The following is a 23,491-nucleotide window of genomic DNA, read 5'->3' on the forward strand; positions in this document are numbered from 1 at the left end:
GGGAGGTTTTTTTTTTTTGTCGTTTCTTTAATTTTGCACAACTTCACAGCAGTTTTGGTTTTAATCATACCAGGCTTCGGCTCATATCCTGTCACCTAAATGGACGCCTAATCTGGAGCCTTGCTCGGCTTCAACTTTATCTTTAATGTTTGTGTCTTTATACTACACGGGAGTGGCACTGCACTACAGCAACACCCAAATGTCGGTTTCAGCTGAACTTGCTGCGCAAAGCAGCATAGAACACTTTTAGTTTGGTTGGCGCACTTTCTTGACGGGAAATATCCAGGCACTGTGGCGTTATCTAAAAACCACGTGACGTCAGCCTTTTTGAGAGTCCAGAACAAATTGCTCCATTCGCCACAATTGAAGCAACTTTGAAATCGCCCACTTTTGTCGCTCCAGTCGCAAGTGGAAACCACGGGAAAAGCCTTCAAAGTCTACCAGCGGTGTCCCTAGTGAGATTAAGCTTGAGACACCTAAACTCAGAAGTCGAGCAGACCCCAAATTGAAACAACATACCGGTTACGAATTCAACGTGCACATTTTTTTATCACTTTCATTTTTCTCACAAAAGAAACGCAAATGCCAAGGCTCAGATCAATCGAAAGTGTATTTAAGTGCATAGGCAGGAGACCCATGAGAAGAGAGAGTTCGTTCCGCCGTTAGAGGTTGTGCCAGCTCCACATAATAAGGTCGTCATCCTTGCGACCAGTCCTGCAAAGAGGTTGGAAACAAGGCAGACTATAAGGCCACCGTGTTATCGGTGCTCTGAGGAATACAGCCTCTTCAACACATTTTGCACCAGATATTCACACTAGAAATGTTAATTTTCCAGCACAAAAGTAATCAACAATTATTCTAGATGTCATATGGACTACCTCACACTATTTTTACATTTTTATTACCTAATGGAGTTATTACAAGAATGTTTCTTGATAAAAATATGGTGGAAACCAGTGTTTCTAAGAAAATTCCTTGGAAGAGTAATGCATCTATAGCACTTGGATTAGATGTATAAAATTTGGACATGGCTAGAAATTTCGGTTGTAAGCACGCACTGATAATGCTGGCTGTGGGTGCATTATGCTGCACGACGATGTGTCCAGTGTGTGAGCATACGCTGCGCCACGAAAGATTTGCATCCACCAACCAGTTGCCTGAATTTCGTTCGTGTTTTTTAAAGCGTCAAAATTCTTCTGTGGTAATGATGAGATTGTTTGCAGAAACGGCGACTGACTGAATTTGTCGGGTTTTTCTTATGCCTTTCAACTTCACATTCGAATGTAAGCTGGATTCAATTGTTAAAAAGCTAATTATGCTTAAATTGCTTAACTAACCAACACTTAAAATTGGAGAGGGTCCAATTGTGACCTGCACCACTTTGAATTAATATTTTTTACTTTGTCGAAAAAACATGCAGCATACCTAATAGTTTCAACCTCATCGAAGTTTAAAAAAAAAAACATTTTTGGGGGATTGAAAAAAAAACCATGCACTTTCTTTTGTTTTTTTTTTTTGCTGTAAGGTGACCCACAGAGCTTCTCAAAGGGCCAATCTGCAATTTTACTGGAAAAAACAACAGTAATTCAAAATTCAGCATGAACTCGCTCTGTCCAACGTTCGTAGTATGTACGTTCATTACCCGTGCGCATACTACTCTAAGCCAAGTGCATCATTCACAATTGGCAAGTTGTTTTCCCAATACAGAGTGCTGCATTCTTCCTAGGATGCCTATAAGCCACTAGGCAAAGCAAAATGGACCACACAAGCACCTAAATACCCCTGTTCTCACCTCTCAGCCAAGTTGTTGGCAATGTCCCCTCCACCAGCGCCCTCGCAGCGACTTCCGGGGACCGGTAACGCAACCACACTTGGACCCAGCACCGATGCCTGAAGGTGTGCGCATAGGGTCCAGCGTCCTTTCTGTAGGAGCAGCACGTCTGCCAGCACATGGCTGTCGCTGATACCTCCGAAGACGTACACCGCTTCACCTGCCGACGAAATCGTAACGAGAAACCACGTTGGCGATTCAGAATAACATCGAGTGGAACCGTTGATGTCTTTAACCGTACGGAGATGCCTGGCTGTTCAAAAAATAGTTGCTCATGTGCACGTATATGGTCACATTCTTCCCCTCTGTTCTTGTATTTTGCCCAACTTTCCACTTCTGCCCAACGTACAGTCGGCCGACAGTAAACAGCGAACCGCGAGAATCTTAGGCCATACCACACTTCGGCGTGTATCGTCTTTTCGATTTACCATTAATTGCGGAATAGTTCTAGTTAGTTCGTGGGCGATACACGTCCCTGCTAGGGGTGTCGTCGCTTGAAAAATGTGGCGCGAAGACCTCGTGAACACATGTATAGGCCAAAGCACATCTGCGGCATGAGATTAAGGTAAGCGTCTTAATTACGTACACTTGATGTGGCTCCTCTAAGTGTCCCTACACGAGCCCTTTCGACTAGCTACTCTCAAGATAAGAGGCCTTGAAACTATAGAAGGCAAAATCAACTGTAGTGCATGGTCACACGACTTTGACATCGTGGCCATACTGGAGACAGAAGTCGAAAGCTAGGACCACACCAAATCTACGGTGTGGACTTTCCCAACGCAGTATAATACATGTATTATATGTTTTGGGCATAGGTGAGTCATGTTCTGCTCATGAGCAACTGGTCATCAGATGCAGCAGTCGACAATGCAACAGCATATGCCTGAATGGCCTCTTCTTTGATTTCTCTTTTTGAGCAGCTCAGTGGTGGTGATTTGTGTCTATGCACCCACTAGAGTTCAAAAAATGCCTGACTTTTATTGAAGGAGTCAGAAAGTACATGATGAGCAATACGTTCTGTTGGGGTGCTTTGATTATGTATGCGTTGCACGAGACACACTCACTCTACACTCCATCAAGATGTGGGTAGAGCTTTATTATGTGGCACTGTGAATGGTTTTTGCCTGGAGGACGTAGGATAGTGTGTTGGCAATGGAAGAGACACCCGGTACATGCTTTTTCATGGGGTTAGCCACACTAGCTTGGATAAGATGTACATTACAGTGGAACTGCTGTGTTGGTGCTGGGATTAGAGCGTGCTCTTGGCCTCTTTCGCTGACCGCTGCCTAGTATCCTCTGCCTTGTGAGTTAAAAAAGAAAACGAGTACAGTTGAACCCCTTTATAAGAGACACGTACCGGGGAGCAGTTTCTGTCTCTTATATAAGATGTCTCTTATAAGCAGGGTGCCATGTTTTTACCAACTGATCAACCCATAGTTCAATGTGGGCACCGTATGACTCAAATAAGCTCAAAAGAACGGTACAGCATGTTGAAAAAGATTCATTCTAATTAATGTTTGGCCCAAGCATTTATGAAACTTTGTTTGCTTCATGACTGTATTTACACTGTTTTTTACAACCAATTCTAGAAGCTTTTTTTCCTTTCCTTGTTTGTGGAAGATGAATCGTAGATGTTGAGTTCACAAGCCTGATCAATAGCCAGAGCTCACAGCTTCTTCCGCTGTGTGCTCAGGCTATTCATTACGCTTGCAGGACTCAACATCTGCAGTGCTTCTTGATTGGGAGCTACGCGAGTGGGAGAGCCCGCATGTGTGATCGCGCTCCATTCAATGGACGGCAGTAAGCTTCAACCACTTCTGTAAGTTGCATTTTCATTGGCAGGGCTTCTCATTGTAATTTCATAGCTGACTGAACCACTTTGTGTTTGCTGAAGTTATAATAAATAGCGACTGCAGGTGTCTGTCGTCCACCTGTGCTTCCAGGATGGAAGCAACTGCAATTAGTGACTGGTGGCACTGTGTCTGAAGTTAAAATGTCTGTTACAAGCGAGATTATTGATTAAACTTCAAGGATAACTTGTCCCTTATAACCAAATCTTCTACATCCGATGTCTGTTATAAAAGAGGTCGATTTAATGGGAGAGATAGGGCAGCCAACCATGCGGGTGAATAGTGTCTCTTATACCCATTTGTCTCTTACATCAGTGTCTCTTATAACGAGGTTCAACTGTAGTAGAAAAAGAATGAATAATTGTAATCCTGAAAAATTTGGAGTCCAATGCGAACGATTCAAGCACGAAACAAAAATTCTAGCAATTGAAACAGGAAGAGCCATTAAAAAAGATAAGAGCAAGGAAGCCGTCTGCTCTAGATATGGAACATATCTCCTGTTTTATGAGCATTATAGTAGTACCCACTTTCTCGAAGCCCGGTGAACTTAGCTCAAAAGTGAATTTGCATCTCTCCTGCCAAAAATAGGTGAATAAACAAAGGCATTATTGGAATTCCACATCACGGTCGAGAAAGTAACTACCTGATGGCTTAAACCTGGAGAAATAATCATGGCTCTTATGGCCTAAGTGCTACTTATAATAAGACCCAAGAACTTGTGATATCCCCTGTATTAACTGGCATATTCAAAGACGCCTTTACATTTGAGGTACTAGCACCGTTGGTTTTTGCCATCGCAGGTTATTTTAATTCCTAGAACGAGAAACGCCAGACTCTGCCAGGTCAGATCGTACTGCAGTACATAAGTTTAACTAATTTCAAGTATAAAATATGCTAACAACTATTAACGACCTTTTAAGGACTATTCTTGTCAAAACGTTTCAGACCACTATCATCATATTAGAGTAAGGCCTCATCAAACATGTGGGTTATTGTTACAAACACAGTTTGTAGCGTACTTGAGAGCTGGTAGTGATGCATACCGGCGTCACAATGCTACAATGCGACCTAGGTACAGTGTTCGATTCTGTGCTGCACAATGAATTCAGTTTTCAGCGTAGACCAACAAAACGTTGCTGAAGCCATCAAAATAGTGTCAAGCTGTGGAGCTATGGTAGGAGGCACAGAAATGGGAAGGTACAAATTTATCCATGTTTCGCTCGTGCGATGGCTGTGGTACACGTTACGACTACTTCAGAGGGTGATCGTTTAAATTGTGTCGTGTTTTCGTGGTATTTATTTGTGGTTCATCCTGCAAGAAGACGAGCCGTACATGCAAACCTTTTTCGACACGTACGCAATAGGGGTTCAGTGTTAACACACTTGTTTTTATGAGTTTCTTCTTTTTTTTTTCTTGTCGGGATGTAAAGGCCTGTTTTTGCGTGCCGTACATACGTTTAGTTATGGCAACGACATTAGGCAGTTTTAGCATATCGGTACCGTGTTTGCGTTACCGTTTACCATGTAAGTGCACAGCGCGAGAGTTACCGCGAACGGTAACTTACCGGCACAGGCTTCACCGTCGCCAGCGGCTTCCGGTAACACGGAAACGCCAACTGGTAACACAAACACCGTAACGGTATGCTAAAACTGCCTATTGTTTGCCGTGAGGTATCCGTGGGCAAAGTATTTAGAAATTGAATCTTTCCGCTGAAATAATTGAGGGCAGTGTTTTAGAGCGGGGCACCAGAATGGCCATCAAAAGTGCTAATACAGAACAGCATATTGCCACGAACCATGTGTTGTTTATTTTTACTGCCGGGCCACGCCCGGCTGTGTTATCTGCGTTCCAAGCTAAGCGCGGCTTCCATTCTGAATTTTTATGCCGCACGGGCTATCACATTCAGATAAGCACTGTTTCGCCCTAACGTCGCTAGCACAGAATAATCTTCTGTGATCTACAATGTTCTACGGTTCCAGAAACACTAGCGCCGAAAGATATTCGCCTGCAGAGCAGACCGGTGCTCGCCTGCACGCGTGCGTCACTTTGTTGACTACCGCTTCGCCGCCTTTGTATTCTTGGGAGTTGTTTGGGGAGCACAAGTTCGCTCCAATAAACTTGTTTTCCTTGAAGACACCTGCGTCGTCTTTGACTTCGTAACGATATTTCATTCTTCCGAAAAAGCTCCAAGGACCTTGGATTACTCCTACCGAGTATTTTATTTCTTCAATTTACTACTTCCTATATTCTGATTTTAGATTTTCTTAAAAAAAGGGGTTTGTCCCACCCGGCCACTCAGACTGGGTCTCCGCCATCCCACCGCGCTGTTCAAGCGCGGGGGAACGGTCATCAATGGCTGGAACCCGGGCCGGAGCCCAAGGCACCGTCGCCGGCTTCGCGCTCAGGCGGAGACCCTCGACTCCTCATCGTGGTCGAGTAGGTTCCAAGATCGCGGGACGATCTCGGCGAGCATGCCTATAGAAATGATCCTATGAAGCATGATCTTCACTATTCCTGTTCGCGATTTCACCCGACTCTTCTTATTTTGCTTGGATTCACCGGTGGGAAGGTCTTTTATAACTAATTTCACGTTGCTCTCTTTGTATTGTATTAAATTTTGGTACATTATTCCCAAACAACATCTTTTGTTACATAAAACTTTAATCCAAATTAAACTTTTAAATAAAAACTAGAATAACTAAAATAAAGTAGTAATGAGAATTGTATAAAGAAACGGATGTCTTGGCAAAATGGCGGTCGTAATGTTTTGCGTAGCGAATAGCAGTTTCAAAAACTTCGCGTCGCTTGGGACGCATTTCATGCAACGTTAACTGAGGCCAGTTTTAGAAAACAATTCATTAGTCTTTACACTTCATGTCAACAGCAATTAATAGCGACGGAATGAGGCAAGAACAGAATGCGCCGTATAAGCGGGGCCGTGACTTCACTTCGGTACGCGCTCAAGAAGTGTGGTTACTGAGCTGAGAAGCGTCGAAAGCGGGTGTAGGCAACGATAATGCTCGTGCAAAGGTCGCTTGCTCAAAGCGCTGGCAAATGTTAGGCACCGCTACAGCAGAAAAGCTTGACAAACTGAATTCAAGCACACCGACAAAACAAACCCTGAGTGGCTAGAGATGTATTCAGCTTTTAACGCACGCTGAACGTCTCGCCTCCGTGGCGCAATCGGCTAGCGCGTTCGGCTGTTAACCGAAAGGTTGGAGGTTCGAGCCCTCCCGGGGGCGGCGAGATTTTTTTTTTTTTTTTTTTACCGTCTTAGTGATGTTTAGCACAATGATGCACTCTAGTTGTGCCCTTGATTTTTTTGGTGCTCGGTTTTCGTGTACAGCAAATTTGACCCCATTCTCTCGGGTGTTTTTGAAGTCATGCGCACCCAGCCACCACAGCTAGCTGCCCAACACCAATCAAGCGTTAAAGCATTTGCAAACGTTTGTTTTTTTAAGAAGCGCATTACTGAGTTTAACATGTAAATCAAAACACCTGAAGCGTTTGCACAAAAACGTATTCAGCTTTTGAGCAGAAGTACTTGTAGAGTGCATACGTGTCAAACCTAAGCTTAGATTGAAGAGGCATATGCCACGTCGTAATGTTTACGCACGTAATTTCATTCACAATTCTCGGCATTAGCTTGTTATTATTTAATTTTATTCTGTAACTCTGCACTTCTAAATCTGCGTATGTTTGTTTGAAATTTACAACTAACGGGGCGACGGTTAATTACAGGTTCCAAAAAAAAAAAAGTCCCGATTACATGCCAGAGTTGGACCGCTATTTCTGAACCACAAAAACGACAGACACAGAACTACGTTTTTGACGCGGTGAAACGGCGGAAAATACACGACCACTTTAAATTTTTTTAAACAACAGTGGACTCAATTTCGTGCTGAAACAGATCGAGAAAATCGCGACCGCTTCCAACTTGCCCAGCCACAGGTCCACGAGATTGCACTGATTTAAGAAAAACAATGTTAAATTAAATACAAGACTACTCCAAAGTCGAATGGCCACAGGCAATAAATAGACACGCTCGCCTACTGGGCTGCGGATGCACTAAATGGTTCGAGTGGCAGCCCTAAAAGAAGAAACAAGTGGAAATTTTGAAGTGGAAAAATTGCACCTATTATATAGATACGCCTGTCGCGTTAGCTCGAATAACCAATCCAAGTCGGTGTATATTTTTTAGCTAAATCAGCATAGGAGCACGCAAATGTCGCAGGCAATAAATATTAGAATTCACCTCTTCTTTTTTCCCAGCTGACCTAAAATTTTTATGACGAAAAAAAAAAGTTTCCTCAATAAAATATAAAGGCCTGTGAGGCGCAATATCGGGTCGTGTCGGGTCGTAAACTAAAGCCCCTCCATACTGTTGCTCTCGTCCGCCGCCATGGTCGTGATGAAGGGGCTTTATTCTAAATACCGGTATCCCCCGCTGCTTCCACAAATACGCTACCACTGCCGCGAGGCCTGTGCGTACCAGCGAGCAAATATCGGTTGAGCTGATATCGAATGCAAGAGTAGTACACCATCAATCGTGGACCTGATAGTGTTAAGTCTTGTGCATTTCCCCGTAGACTGGTTGGCCGACCGAAAATTTCTCGTAAAAAAATAAAAAGAGGTCTTAGGGCCTCCGTGATATAAGGCATCTTAATTTGCTGCTGGGAAAGCCATGAATTCGTGTTTAGAGGTACAGCCGACTTTCAAAGTATCGGTGTAAGCTTGGTTTCTGTAAGCTGGCTTCGCCACACTGTCTGTTCTGCATCGAAGCATGGCCATCTACGGAGGGAGTATGATTACAGAAAACGGCTCTAACTCTTCTGTTAACAAAAGTATCCCGATACAAGAGTGAAACCGAGCTTCTATTGTGCTAAAACGGTCAGTTGAAAATCGAGAAAAAGGAACGGTTCTGGATAAGACAATACATGCAATACAATATATATATATATATATATATATATATATATATATTGTAAGCGCGAATGTTAAATGTCCCGTCATCAGGCCATAGCTCAGTATTATGACTGGCCAATACCGCCTTTGTGTCTCGTCGTCGTCGTCGCTGCATTGTGTGCGTCCATCATCATCTCATCGCTCGTCGTCTTTCTGGGACGCACCATCATCGCCATCGTGATTGATCCTGTTCTGGCCAGGGTACCGCTCGCCGAATAAACGTCGTCCGCCAAGTCTCCTAGCATTGCCTCTCAATATATATATATATATATATATATATATATATATATATATATATATATATATATATATATATATATATATATATATATATATATATATATATATATATAAGTTTAGATTGGTCCATAAATGCGTTTTTAGTGCCAAAAAAATCGCCGCTTTCGCACATCTTTCAATTTTCTTGAGGAAGGAATGGTAGATTTTTTAATTACCTTCTTGCGATTTATCCTTTTAGTTTTTTTAGGGGGACTTCTAATCGTAAAGCAAAATTGTGTTTGACAGTTCACTCACGCGAGCTATGTATTTCGGTGGCTGAAGCCTGCAACGGGGACCGCGAATCAACGCGCCGGCTAGAATTAGGTTCTCATGCATGACGCCGCCTAAGGTCCGATCAGGTCACAGGCCATGTGCATTTCGAGCAGATAATGCTGTTTAAAATGCACGAGTGAAAACAGGCTTGCGGCTAAAAGAAAAAAAAAAGGTTAGTTGTATTGACCAAATTGCCAAACAACTGCAGTTATTCATCAAGAGCTAGCGCGCACTAGTGAAGGCCCAATATTGTCTCATTACTCAAAAATAAGATCAATTCAATTTTCTGCGTCACTTATTTCTGTCTTAAGTTTCGCTCACTTTGTGGGGCGTAACTTCGCGACAAGGCGCCCTTCCAGCGTAAGTGTTGTTCTTGTTTCAGCATTTTGTTTCAGCATAAGTGTCGGAAAGCAAAAATTACACTTGAGTTGGTTTTGTGAACACGGTCTCCCGAAGCCTTTCCAGGTGGTTTCTCGGACGGCCGTTTCCCCCCTTCGCACCCTAGTTTTGTGTACGAAATTGTGGGTCCATGTTTCTCGGCTTGATTTGGGATTATTTGGACACAGGCGTTTTCTCCCTCACTTCAAAGTGCATCGCCGTAGTCTCTTCTTTTGATGGATGGAAGACAGAGACGTGTGTACTGAAGGGGGAGGGAGAAGGGGGGAGGGCATTCAGTGAAAGCCGGCGCCCCCTTTTCGCCTGCGCCCTGGGCGACCGCCCTGGTCGTAGGGTTGCGACCTGCCCGCTTTTTGACCGGCCCGACCGGTTTTATAGACAGCGGGCCGGTTTCCGGTCCGTACTTAAAACCGGCCGCCATTGGCCGATTTTTTGGCCATCGTGCCGCGATTTTCTTTTTTTTGGGGGGGGGGGGGGGCATTTTATAAGCGTTAATTCAGCAACTACGACGATAAAATATCTGTCGACAAGCTGCGCAAAGATCTCACGCGAGCAGAGAAAATATTCGGGCGAATGCGGGCGAGATGCCAAGAGCTTTTAATGGACGAAGTATGTGTGGTTACTTTTCAGTGCCGCACATTTAGAGCAATAACCAAAATTTCAGTGATTTTCAGTACGAACGTTATGTTGATTCCTCTCTAGGAAAACGCTACAATGCATAGGAATTGCATGTCATAAAACACGGATTCTTTTTTTTTTTCCCAGAAAGATACCATGTTCCCCCCCCCCCCCCCCCCCTCCTCCAAAGAGCCGGGTTTTTTTTTTTTTTTTCCAGGAAAGGTGGCAACCCTATATACTGGTCGCCCAACCCTAAGACCGGCACTGCCTTTTTGGTGCCGTGCGCAATACGCTCAACGCCTGTTGACGATTGGGAATTCCGGGCACTTACGCTCGCCCTTACGCGAAACAATGTGCACTTTCAGCTAAAGTCGCCAACGTACTTATTCAAAGCGTGCATTTAATGCCTGACTTTTACGCGTATGCGTGTGATATCGTCAAACAATTCGCTCTTGCAGCTCAGCCAGCCTTTTGTGCTTCTGCCTTTCCCGCATCGCTTGCTTGCCGTGCAAAGAGCCAACGTTAAAGAAGGGGCTATGCGGGAAAAATTAAACGTAGAAGACATGTAGCGAAGCTACCTTTTTGTATTTCCAGCAAGATTTAGCAAAAAAAAAAAAAAAAAAGAAATTAATGGAAGGGGGGAGGAGTTCGAAGGACTTGGGAGAGGGCTTTGCGGGCGCCTGAAATTCCCTCGCGGTACCCCTGGGTTTCACGGAGCCCCATTCGAGAACCACTGTGTTAAAGAGTGCAGGGCAGGGGGCAGTATCTGCAGGTGGAGGGGTACATAGTGGGGTAAATGACGTCAAGGAGGGTGCCATGAGGGTATGAATTACTCAAGCTACAGGGCAGTACAAACCTACACAAGGACAAGAGGGGGACATACGCAGCGCTGACTTCCAACTGACAGTTTAAAAACATGGAAAAACGTAAGATATGGCAACAATGTTCGATGTACGTAATTATAGTCGTACATCGAGTGTCACTTCCATGAAAAACTCACTTTGTTTACCAGAACTAGCAACTCGTCGCCGGTACTTCCGTCTTTGTTTCTTCCACAAGATTTTTTAGCATACTCCGGTTCTCCGTACATCATTCATTCCTTCACCATCCTATGTCTCTTCACGCATTTATCCTCAACATCAAGTAGGAGTAATGCATTGTCACAATAAGACATGTTCGCAGTCATTTATACCCAGGACATCGCAGGACTGGAACCACCTTCCCAGGCCAACAGCTGCCATCACAGAGCCTTTACAATTCCGAAGGAACTTAGTTGACACTGTTTTTGCCGGCACTATCTGATAATGTATATCATCACTCATGCTGCTTTTGTTGTATCTTTTGTTGTTTTTACCCACTCCCCCCTGTAAAGCCCCTGGCCTTGAGGGTAAATAAATGAAATGAAATGAAATGTAGCAGCTTAATTAAAAAAAACAGAAAAACAAAGATGAACGTTTTCATCTGTGTTTTTCTATTTTTTAAGCGCTCGTATTACCAAATCTTACATGTTTTTCCGAGTTAATAAACTGTCAGTTGGAACTCAGCGCTGCGTATATATTTGTAAGGGTTTTTACTGCGCCGTAGCGTGAGTCATGTGGAACCAACCAGCAAAGACCTTACGAATTAGTAATTAGGAATTACCGTATTTTCGCGCGTATAACTCGCACCAAAAATGCCAAAATTTCAGGGGCAAAGCAGGGGGGAGGGGGATAGGCGGGGTTTTTTCTTTAGTGCAGCTTCACGGCAATCTGCGTTGTGTCGTGAAGATGACCTTGTGTACAACAGTGACAGGGGTGAGACAGCTGCGCATATTGTGCAGTTTTGATACAAGTTTGTTTTCGTGCGCCAGGCTGCTCCAAAATCTTGAAAATTGCAAAAATAGCGCCAAACTGCTCCAAAACAGTCTGAGAGCCAAGGATTGTAATGCTCGATGGGGAAAAATGCTTACTGACGGCATAATTTTTTAGCAACCTCAAGAGGATGCTGTTTGTAGAAGTTTAACTGATCGATCATTCAATACAAAACCCGCATAAAATGTCCCCAGGATAGTTTTTCCGAAAGTCACAATGTCGGGTGGCACATGTTATATTCTGTGAGTTTTTAAAGTTTTCCCATCGAAAACCATTGCGAAGTCCTGTAAAAAAGTACTAATGTTACTGAGGCGACAAACCACTTGTTCAAGTCGATGAAAAAATGGCAATTTTCGGAGCGCTGTATCTCCGGAACGACATTACTGGGCGCCGCCATCTTGGTGTGGTGAAGATTGGAAAACATGGCCGCCGGGTGAAGCACTTGCTCGTGATTCAGGCTAGTTCACTCCAGTTCAGACAGAGCGCTCTTCGCAAATTTCTGCCGTGGTTTTTAGTTATGGGGGAGGCTAGGTTTACATTTATACGTTTGGTCTGTTACGGGAAGTTGCGCGACTCGAAAGACCCGAGTTCGTCAAAAACAACGCGGCGCCCGCGAATTCGCCGTGTTATGGCATTGAGTGGGAGGTGCAGTGCGTGCTTGAAGCGAAATTTTGGACTCATTGCGGCGTTATAAAACGCTGAGTTATTAGTGCCTTTGACAGTGACCTTGCGAGCGGCGGGAATGGGACCGTCGACACTGCAGAAGGAGCGGCGCAGGCTACAGCCGCAAAATGTTCAAGCAGTGTCCGATAGCGGGACGGGCTATTATTGCACGCTAGTATTAATGGCTCATCTATCTGAAGTGAAATATAATGCCAAAAGAGAGGTGGCAAACATTCCAACGTTACTCAAACTACGATCGTAGCGAACGCGCACCTTGGGGTTTGAAATGGGAAAGCTGGTGCATGGGTTGCGACGGCTGTCACCTCGCTTTGCGCAACTTTTGCCGAGGCTCTACATTTGTGCATAAAGCTGAGTCTTGGATTACAAAAATAATAATTTCGGCATTCGCATGGGAATAAAAATGCCTTCGATTGCTTAGTTTTTCAATTCGATATTTTCAATGGCGCTATGCAGACTATCTAAGCTTAAGAATTTAAAAATGGTTTGTAAAAAGGTAGTGCAATTAGTAGATTGTGATACTCTGGTAAAAAAACAAACTTTTTTCAAAGGCTGTTTCAGTGTTATGAATGTTCAAAACCGATTAAAAAGTGCACCCCCCCCCCCCCCCCCAAGTTGCCAAAAATGTGATTTTTTAGGTTCCTAAGACGATGCATTTAATGTCGTTAACTGTTCCAAATCAAGGTTCTTCTGCCCCAAAATCGAGATTTTGCTGCTCCAAAAACTGCTCCCAAATCTGATTCAGCTGTCTCACCCCTGCAGTGAGGACTGCGACTCAAGTGATAGCTCTACCTAGAGCAGTGACACCTTGCAGTCAGTGTATCCTACTAGCTAAATATACGTTTTTTTCTGTCTACGTAGTGTGTGATGTGTTGATTGAGCAGTCACTTTGGTGCAGCCTTTCTTGTATCAAATGTGCGGGGGGCAATACGCGAGGATTTTTTTTTTCTTTTCCGTCGTGCTGAAAGCGGGCATGCGGATTATGCGAAGGGGCGGGTTATACGCGCGACAATACGGTACTAGGAATTACTAAGGTTTGTAGCCGGCGGCCTCGGCCTAGGTGGCATAGGGTTGCGGGGGAGGGAAATTTCGGCGCTCGTGACTGTACTGACATGCCAACGAAACAAATATGTATTGATGGCTGTCGTCGTAAAATGCGTAAGACGGCACGCCCGCTCACCAAAGACGACAGCGCCCGAACTGTGGCATGGTCTCGGGAGGGGCACGAGCGGCTCCCAGGCGCGCTGGTCGCCGGTCAGTCGCCACACATCGGCCACGCTGCCCGCTTGCAGCTGGTCCAGCGACACCGACCCTCCCACAGACAACAGACCGTCGGGGGCGCACACGAGGCTTAGGTAGGCGCACGGCTTGGGCAGCGACGGAGCGGTGGACGTCCACCTGCGGCCGTATACGGCGCGGATCACTGGTCCGCTGCCTGAACGATACATTTCTGCAGCGGCCCCTATTTCGAGAACAGTTGCTGCCGACATCATCGAATATCCGTGTTTCCTAAAACTAGCGGAAACAAAACTTCGACGAACTTGCTGTTAAAATTCCACGGACTCCTAAGTACTTTTCATGAGTTATGAATGCGAAATCGTTAATAGAGTCAATCGTGTGTGTCTTTTTTCTGTGACGTAGAGGTCGCGCCACTGTCTTTGTAATAAAACATCAAATCCCCAACGAAGCTAAATGCCACACGGGGGAAGGGCTCCACTTTGTGGAGAAAAATCTGCAAGAGGGAATTTACGGATCCAGCTAGAATAAAATTAAGTTTAACGACAGACATGGGGAAACGTAGAGCGCTAAAGTTTACAGGATGACCGAAGAATAAAGGGACAAACGAAACGGTTTACTGAAAGCTTTTCTGAAATCTTTTCCGAAGTTAACGACGGAGCTGTTCCGGTCCACTTTTGTTAGAGCCATTCATGCGAGCGACGCAACTTTCCCATCAGTGTACACGGCTCTTGCGCGCAATGCCGCGCATGCGCACGCGCACTCACGTCTTGGCTTTGGGGTCGTAGCAGTGGACGGCGGCGCAGCAGGCGATGTCGTCCTCCGAGCTGCCCACAACGCCGCCGGCGACCCAGACGAGCGAGCGGAACAGCGCGACGCCCATGGCCATGATTGGCTGAGGCAGCGAGGCCTTCATTTTGGTCCACTTGTTGCGCTTGACGTCGTAGTACTCCATGCTGGACACCAATCTGCGCCCAGATGCCGCGGCGACAGCATTTCGCCCTTTTGGGCATCGATCCAAAGTGCGCTCGCTTGACTGATTGATTGATCGCTTGATTGATTGAAAGGTGCCCTGCAACATTTGTTTCAACTGTTTTCGAAATCTTAAATGTTTTCAGAATGTAGCCAACCAACGCACCCAGTACTTCGACTAGAGGGTTGTAAAGTATACTTCAGCCGAAAATTAGCTGCTTTAGACCCACCAGATAACTCAGAAACTCGCTCAAAAGGTTTTTCTCTCTTCCCAAGTCTTGGTGTTCTTCGACCACCGGAATGACGTCACTAAGGCCATGTAACGGCTATAGGCCGGCTTTCTTTCCGTTGCTGCAATGAACGCATCCGATAGCCTTTTCAGAAAGAAAAATTCCCCCGCATTTCCCCGAGGGGGAGAATGTGTGAAAGTGCGAATGCACGGTTGTCGGCCCGCTTGCGGCGCTTGCGCTCGGCCCCCGCAGCCCATCGCCTCGCCGCCTTCTCTTCCATCTCTTCCATCGGGTTTGTAGTATCACGTGTACACCACGCAGTTATCAAGCCGCTATAACGCCGCTGAGTCGCCAACGCACGCCGCTGACGACGTAGTTTGAATGCGTTAAAGATATAAGGCGCGTCACTAACACTGATATCAGCGTCGCGTCCGTGGCTTGGTCGGTAGAGCGTCGCGCTGCGGCCGCAAAGTCCTCGGATCGAAACCTGGCGCCGGATGCTGTTTCTTTTTTAAATATAGAGGAGCACTGCGGACGCCGACGCCGCCGCCGCCGCCGGCGGTGGATGGTTTGGGGTCGCTTATAAAGTGCATTCGCACTTAAAAAAGCCACAAAAGCTAAGCAGGAACGGAAGGCGGATCTGCTGCGACGAGCAAATCACGCAGTGCCGCCTCAAGCTGGCGATAACTGTAGCTTTCGCAGTGCTTCCAGACGCTAAGGAAAGAGTGAAAGCGTTTATCGGACGTGATGCGGAGCCCCTTTAGCAAAATGGGACGGCCGAAGAAGGTCGGTTAGTCAGTCGTTGGCACGGAGCAAGTCTTGTTCTTACTCGGTGGTCGTTGTGTAGGGGAAGTATTAAATTAACAGGATGTCATTTATGGTTTCCGAAGTGCATGCAGCTATTTCGAAAGTGCGTCCGTTCGCCAGTTTTTCTCTGCCGTGAGATTTTCTGGCAAAGGATGCATGACGCGAACCTTGTAGGTAAAGGGAGGTCACTCAGTGTCATCTCTTGCACCCCTCGCAATTCCGGACAAGCCCGCAACATGTCTGATTAAAACTTCTGGAGGAACATTGATTGCGCACCTCTCAGGGGGGAGGGGGATCCTAGAAAATTAGCCCGTTACGTCGGATTTCACCCTACACATAATGGGCGACACCTGGTGTTTTGGGGGTGCATGTGGTGCTTCGCGAAAGTGAGGGACTTGCCAAGAGCAAATCCGGAGGAGCTGCCTAGTTGGAAATCCTTTTCCACAGCTAACGCACGTCATCAAGATCGGATACCTTGGTACATGATAGAACTACTACTTATTGCCGCCGGCAGTACCGAAAGTTGGCCTGCTGCCCCACTCCGCGCTGTCTCGTTACTTCGAGTCCTCCTATACATGGCCGGGGATTCTCACTACGCGTAGCATGGCTGTCTCGTCGTTGACGCGCCAGCAACCTAATGTCCGACGTGTTCCTCTCTATAGGACAAAACCGTTCTCGGAACTTGGCCTTCGCAGATAGATTTCATTGAATTTCCGCAAAATTTGTACCGGAATCGTAGCAGTCATGGAAAGATCGGATGCAGGCAGAAGCTAATCCGTTTATTGACCAAACTGAAAGGAAGCCGGCCAATAGCCGTGACGTCGCTTGAATGACGTCACTCGAGCGTTCGAACGTCAAGACCTAAAAAGAAAAACTGGGCGCCATCTCTCCTAACGTGAAACCTGAGGAGGGGCGAAGATGTGTATTATTTTTGTTGCCTTGGCGTTTTCTGCCCACGGCGATGAAACCATCCGGGGTAGGGGTATACAGCTTTGATGTAAATACCGTGTCTTTGGAGCACAAAGCGTTCTAACACGAGGCGTTGGAAAATGAGTGTCGCGGTGTGTTCTTTTAGTACGCGTTCTTGCCCATGGAGATGAAACGTTCTAGCGGGAGGCGTCGGAAAGCAGGTGTCCCGGTGTTTTAGTATCGTGACTACATGAAACGACAACAACGACAGGCGACGCCGACAGCCCGAGCCCCTAAAGGGGCTCCACCCCTAAACGTTTTTGATCACGCTTCCAATTTATCTTACCGGCACATACCAGGGATTTTTTACTGAGGTAATTTGTGAAACGCCATTCCTAGTGATGGATGCGCTTGCTGACTAGTTTCTGAAAGCAGTTATGATTTTAAAAAAAAGTTGAAAGAAAGTGTTGCAGGTTTCCTTTAAGACAAGCGGAAACGCGCGGCCAGCTTAGACGAAGGGTCACGTGTGCGAACCCCTGCCACCGCTACAGAGGGCGCGGCACTTCCACAGGAGTAGCGGGTGAAGGTGAAAAAAAAGAAAGCCCCAACGCCCCCGCGTGGCTGAAAAGGGAACGTACTTGCGGCCCAGGGTGAGCCCTCCGATGGCCAGGATGCGGCCGTCGAAGTACACGAGGCCGTGGTGCGCCCGCTCCGTCTTCAGGTCGGCCACGCGGCTCCACTGCATCGTGACCGTGTTCAGCCGGTAGCAGCGCCGGCTGCACACGTACGGCCCTTCCGCCGACTCCAGCATGCCGCCTGCATTGTCCGTACCCAGACGATTGGAGCGTGGGTACGGTGGCTACCATAGCGCGGGGCAGCAAGTGCGCGGTGCCTCCCGTATTGTAAGCAGAGGGCGCTTCGATGCTCGCTGGTCTCCGCAGTATACGGTGGAGACACGTACGTTGCCGCCGCCATTTTGGGTCATTCGCTCGCCCCCGCACAGCGCAACGCAACGGCTAGTCATCCTGGTTATTTGACACAGCTCATGCAAAAGCTCAGCGAGCAATGGAACGGAAGGCGATAGGTGTAACATTAAGAGACAAGAAGAGAGCGGAGTGGGTCAGGGAACAAACGCGTGTTAAGGACATATTAGTAGAAATTAAGAAGAAGTGGGTGTGGGCAGGGCATGTAATGCCAATTGTTGGTCATTAAGGGTAACAGGGTGGACCCCTAGAGAAGGCAAGTGGTGCAGGGGGTGGCAGGAGGTTAGGTGGGCAGATGATATCAAGAAGTTTGCGGAGATAAATTGGTCGCATGCAGTTAGCACAGGACCGGGATAATTAGATATCTTTGGGAGAGGCCCTTGCCCTGCAGTGGGCGTAGATAGGCTGATGATGATGATAATTATGAAAAAACTGCTCGTTGGAACCACCTTCAAGGGACAGCTTACGCGATACCGTCACACTGGAAGCGGCTTCCCACAAGATGCGACCGATCACGTTGTGCACTTTGACCCAAAATGGCGCCGTTTCGAAAGGTCGGCGGCGTCGGTCCTGCCAAAAGGTGTGTTCACCCTGTACGGCGGCGCTGGCATCGAGGCAACCTAGTGCCACCTGTGCCACCAGCACAGCAGCGTCATTCATGGCCACTCACCGACGACGATGACGTCGGAGCCGACGAGGACGGTGCGGTGGTGGTGCAATGGGGTGGGCAGGACACCACACTGCTGCAGAGTGCTGAAGGACGGGTCGAAGGCCACCACCGACGCACCTGCATGCGGTGGGGCACGTGCAAGTTAATCCACGCTACCCGAACGAGGCGCCACGTCGGCTTTGCGTGACCAATGAACCTTATAACCTGCAATTGACTTCAGGCCTTCACACTTGGGAACGTATTCACAAAAACGTTTTCAATGATGTCGTGAAATGGTTGGCATCCCGTGAGAGGAATAACAAAGTGAGCGCGAGGACGCGCGTTTGATCCCGGTGGCGGTGTCCGGTTTTGTGCGGAGGCAAAAAATGAAAATGCCCGCTTTTGGTGCGCGTTGAGGATACCCAGGGGCCCAGATTGGTCCGCTGCCTGCAACAAGCCTCGCACGCCCAGGTTCAACTCCGGTGTGTGAAACCTCAAGAAGTTTTTCTTTGGGTCGAAATTTTTTTTTTCACTATATTTAGGCCTCATAAGCTTACAAACGAAAAATTGAGCGTGTAATGCAAGTAATTAGTGATTTACAAGCATGACATTTAATTAGGTCATCAGGCAATTAAAAGTTAAATTTACAGCAAAAAAATTATTTTGCTTGTTTTCCCAAACTTTAGAAAGTAGTGAGCCCACACAGAAAAAAATAAGGCTGGTAGTGCAATCATTTTTTTATTTACAGCCTTGTGATCAAACTAGGACTTTGGTCCTTGGGGTCACCCTGACGTCAGCTTTGCACTCACTGCAATGCCTTCCTCTTTCTAGCGTTCAGCTTTAGCAAAAAAAACGAACAATGGTAATATCTATCGAAAGAGGCATCCTTGATGAATTACTTCCCAGAAAACTAGCTGTTTTGGTTTTGTTGCCACATTGCCAGAAGCCTTTTGGTTCATGTCCTAAATATAGGACGGCAGGGCCGAAAGGCCTGAAGCAGCTGTGTAAAGAAATGCCCCGGACGTTCAAGTTGATCTGCACCATATTGCGTTACGCTCCAGCTCCCTTTAATTAGCCTGGTCGAAATGACAAGCTCAGAAGAGCAGAAAAAGTAGCTGCAGACGATTAAGCATACACACTCTTTTCTGTCGCACGTGGTTATGTCCCTGTCCTCGCCGCAAGTAAGCCGAGGAGACTCACTGATTCCAGTGTCCAGGTTGAGGCCTCCCGTGACCAGGATGCTGGGTTGTTCGATGGCGGTCACCACCTCCGCCTTGCCCATGCGTTTGACCATGCTGGGCGGCAGCGAGAAGTCTGCGCCGAGGCAAGAATTTCACCCACAGAAATGTTACCCGATAAGGCTCGCCTTTGAGCGCCACTTAGAGTGAGTGAGTCCTGCCACCTAGCGTCACTAAATAAAGGCTTTTAGAGTATCGGCACTCTTTTCTCTCATTCTTGTGTACCGCAAGGATTTCCATTGGTCGGTCGTCACCACGTAATATTTGTTTACATATGGGCGCAGCCATTTTGTTTCTGGGCGTCTCTCTCTCTCTCTCTCTCTCTCTCTCTCTCTCTCTCTCTCTCTCTCTCTCTCTCTCTCTCTCTCTCTCTCTCTCTCTCTCTCTCTCTCTCTCTCTCTTTGCTGTGCGGACGCCAGAGCGGCCGGTCACACTCTGCCCGTCACAACCGGCGGCGGTTTCGTTGGGAGAGATGGCAACACTGCAAGCCAGAAACAAAATGGCCCCGAGACGCTTCCGGTTGCCCGAAGTGGCGGTACTCTTAAGCGTAGCTCATCTAGTGACGCTACTGCCACCCGCCTAGCAATCTGATAGTGCTTAGGCCTTCTTCCTCCACGTCGGCGTGGAATTTTTCGTTGCGAGAGCAGACGCGCAGCGAAAATATGTGGCACTGTTGTAAATCCTGTTTGAATATCCGGCGGAAATGTCACGTGGCTCCGATGAGCCACCCAACGAATAGGACGGCGAAGGAACGAATGCATACGTGCAGCGCGCAGAGCGTGGAGGGCTTTTGTGCTTTGCGAACTTGAAGGAACAAGACGCTTGCTTTCATGGATGCCTGATTTTGCGTCTCCTTTCTCAAGCGGTTTTCTCACAGGCACTACCTTTCCGAGTAGGAGGTGGTTGTCTTTGTGCCTGTGTCTTTATTAATTTCTTACGGGTCATACGGATTATCTTGCGGGTGCAGTCGTAAATCGGCATACCGTATTGGTTGGAAGACGCACTGTAAACTATATCGCAAGTCTCAAAGGAGCATATTGCACCAAACACTATAACTAGACCCTTTCCAATGGCTATAGCCACTATCAAAGCACGTACCTCTTCAACTAACAAATTCTAGGGCGCACGGTGAGGTGTATGCGTTACAAGAACACCCACCAGCGGGTTACGGTGTTGAGATCTTAATGAAATTACCATTTTCGGCGAATTTCATCCACTGTGCAGTATATGCCTGTGGCGGCTTATAGCTCCGTATATACGAAAAGCCAAGAAATTTAACGGCCAAAAAAAGATAATTTCAGTAGAGTTACTCGTACCAAGCGAACGCAGCCCTTATTCGTTGGGAAAGGGATATTGCTGCCGGTAAAGCTAATCATGCAGGTGGTAGCTATACAAACGCTGAAATCACGCCAGGCGGTTCCGGTTCGTATACCACGTTCCGTTCAATACGCAGCATGTCGTGAGCGGACAACGCATGCCGGTGTTACTTTTTTATTCTTCGGCGTGAGGGCGCAGTGGCACAAGCCACGCCATGTCCGTGGCCGTTTCCAGTGTTGCCAGGCGAAGAAATTGACAGCTAAACTTTTCAGTGAATACCATCTATAGCTTACAGCTCTTCGGCCGAACGAATCACCCGTCAACTACCCATAGACCTGCGAACGTGAATTCAAGGTCATCATCGTCATAAGAGAATCTTGAGGTGAGCTTTAGTGTATGGCGTTTAGCATACACACAGCACACGATCTGAGGCAGTTATTTCAAGCTTCGCCTGAAAAAGAACAATAAGAGAAGCCTTCGCAGCTGGGCACGGGATTCAGTTTATGTATGTAAGCAACAACTTACTTCCGTGATGTGGCCGGCTGAAGGGATCGAGGCTTTCGAAAGATCCGTAAATGTTGGTGAACGTCGATTTTGTGTCGTACTTCCAAAACCGGCCGTGGGCTGCGAAACACGAAAGAAGTTTCATAACTTGACTCTACCAACTGAAAGAAGGTCCAACGAGGCGGTATACATATTTCGAGAAAATGTACTGCTAGACTTTTTAATTTTCGCGGGAATTCAATGTACGCGAGGAACATATTGCACATATAAAATAGAATGGGAAAGTTGTTTCCACCCTTGGACAGTGAGAGTCCGAAATGAGAATGTTTAGAGGAGTATATTGAAAATCGATCTAGCGTTGCCAGACGGTGAAATCCGGCTTCAAATTTTGATAATCGGCTGAAATTTGGGGGCTACTTGTGTTGACGTATACCGGCAGTGAAAAGGTGAAAAACGCGAGCTATACTTCTTTGAACCAAGGTATTCTTTCCCTGACTTGAATTTTTTCCAGTTCTAAACACAAACTGCCACTCACATTACTGAACTACTTGCGTGTACTGTGTGCTCTATAAGTATTTTTGGTTGTTTTCACCACGGACGAAAGTAATTTTGCATTTCAAACGAACCACAGTGAATAACATCTTTCAAACTTCTTTATGCAGGACGTACTACTACCGTTTTCTCTCTAAATTGTCACAGCTGCGAAAGCTTTGTATGGCACGTTGATTGCACAATAACCAGTTAAATCCTGACACATTAATTTGAGATAAATATATGTCGCACCAGGTCTTTAGTTTGAATATAAGTGAAAAGCACAGCGAGCACTGCATTGCATGCGCTGTACCAAATCCTGCGACGGACACGAATAAACAATATTGTTCCACTCCGTTCAAACATGTTTTGCCAATTTAACTAACGAGATAATCAAGTAACCCATTCCGTTATTTATTGGTAAGGGAATCAATAAGTCACACCCTCCGTGCACGTGATAGGATGGATTGCTATAAGCAACCAAAACTACATCTTGAAGGATATCTTTTGGAGAATTGCATGCACAGAAGTTTTAACGTTGGCTTTTCGCACAGCACGACAGCTATGCAAGAAAGCCAGACACATATATCGGTGTTTGGGTAATATTTAGCCGCAAGAGCGAATTGTTTGATAGCATAACGCGCTTCAGCATAAAATTCACACACAGGCGGCCATTGAATAAGTATGTAGGCGACTGTAGCTGCAAGTATAAATTGTTTGACATTATGACACAGATCACCATAAATCATCACGGGTCCCCACTTTCGTAAGCCCGCAAGGGGCCCTCGGCGCACTCATGGTTGAGAATCACTGTTCTACGTTATGTTTGCCAACATGGACAGTTTTCAAAATGAACGAGACGATTGCCAATTTCTCTATCATTGCTCAGGCCTAACTATCAGCTAGATTACATACTACGAGGTATGACATGACGTAAACTTATTGTTCCACTTATACTTGTTGTTGCTTATAAGTATAGCTTGTGAAGTAAATCGTAAAGCGGGAAGAGTTTTAGTGGGATTCAGTGTGAGCGAGTGATTTAGTGTGATTTCTGTGCTTTCCGTCGTCGAAAAAATTTACCGTCCCTTCCCATAAAGAAACTCTAGAGAAGCGCGGAAACGTTCTGACATCAAAACTGCCCTCAAAAGTGCGTCAACACCTTCGCTGGAAATGCGTCCAATCGATCGTTAAGCCTTAAAAGACCCAAATCTCAAGCGAATAATGAACCCAAGTGTCGATTTTTCGCTAACTAAGTGCTTAAACTATAAGCGATCTAAATGCATACTGATACATTGTTTATGAGACAATTAGGTACGCTATTGTACTCCTTCCTTATCGATGCCTGTATTGTCTTAAAGCGTTCCTTTTTCG

At 46.4% G+C, this 23,491-nt stretch overlaps 1 protein-coding gene and 2 non-coding genes across 3 annotated transcripts in view; 1 reads left to right on the forward strand and 2 right to left on the reverse strand.

The window, feature by feature from the left end:
• Positions 1–533: 533 nt before the first annotated feature.
• Positions 534–23,491, reverse strand: part of LOC144143561 (uncharacterized) — a 55,447-nt gene continuing 32,489 nt past the window's right edge. Inside the window, exons 15-22 of the mRNA XM_077675358.1 lie at positions 21,611–21,709; positions 19,731–19,844; positions 18,552–18,668; positions 17,537–17,714; positions 14,748–14,948; positions 13,925–14,142; positions 1,793–1,991; positions 534–714 (exon numbers count right to left, since the gene is read on the reverse strand). Coding sequence (XP_077531484.1) covers positions 663–714; positions 1,793–1,991; positions 13,925–14,142; positions 14,748–14,948; positions 17,537–17,714; positions 18,552–18,668; positions 19,731–19,844; positions 21,611–21,709 — 1,178 coding nt within the window. The 3' untranslated portion in view covers positions 534–662. The remainder of the gene's footprint in view (positions 715–1,792; positions 1,992–13,924; positions 14,143–14,747; positions 14,949–17,536; positions 17,715–18,551; positions 18,669–19,730; positions 19,845–21,610; positions 21,710–23,491) is intronic.
• On the reverse strand, positions 5,973–6,188 carry LOC144143625 (small nucleolar RNA U3). The gene has a single exon (XR_013317135.1). It is a non-coding gene; the product is annotated as a small nucleolar RNA U3 (small nucleolar RNA).
• Trnan-guu (transfer RNA asparagine (anticodon GUU)) lies at positions 6,851–6,924 on the forward strand. Its single transcript has one exon. It is a non-coding gene; the product is annotated as a tRNA-Asn (tRNA).

The sequence above is a fragment of the Haemaphysalis longicornis genome, unplaced genomic scaffold, assembly GCF_048455015.1.
Source record: "Haemaphysalis longicornis isolate Haplotype H1 unplaced genomic scaffold, Haemaphysalis longicornis Haplotype H1 scaffold_6, whole genome shotgun sequence".
Classification (NCBI taxonomy): domain Eukaryota; kingdom Metazoa; phylum Arthropoda; class Arachnida; order Ixodida; family Ixodidae; genus Haemaphysalis; species Haemaphysalis longicornis.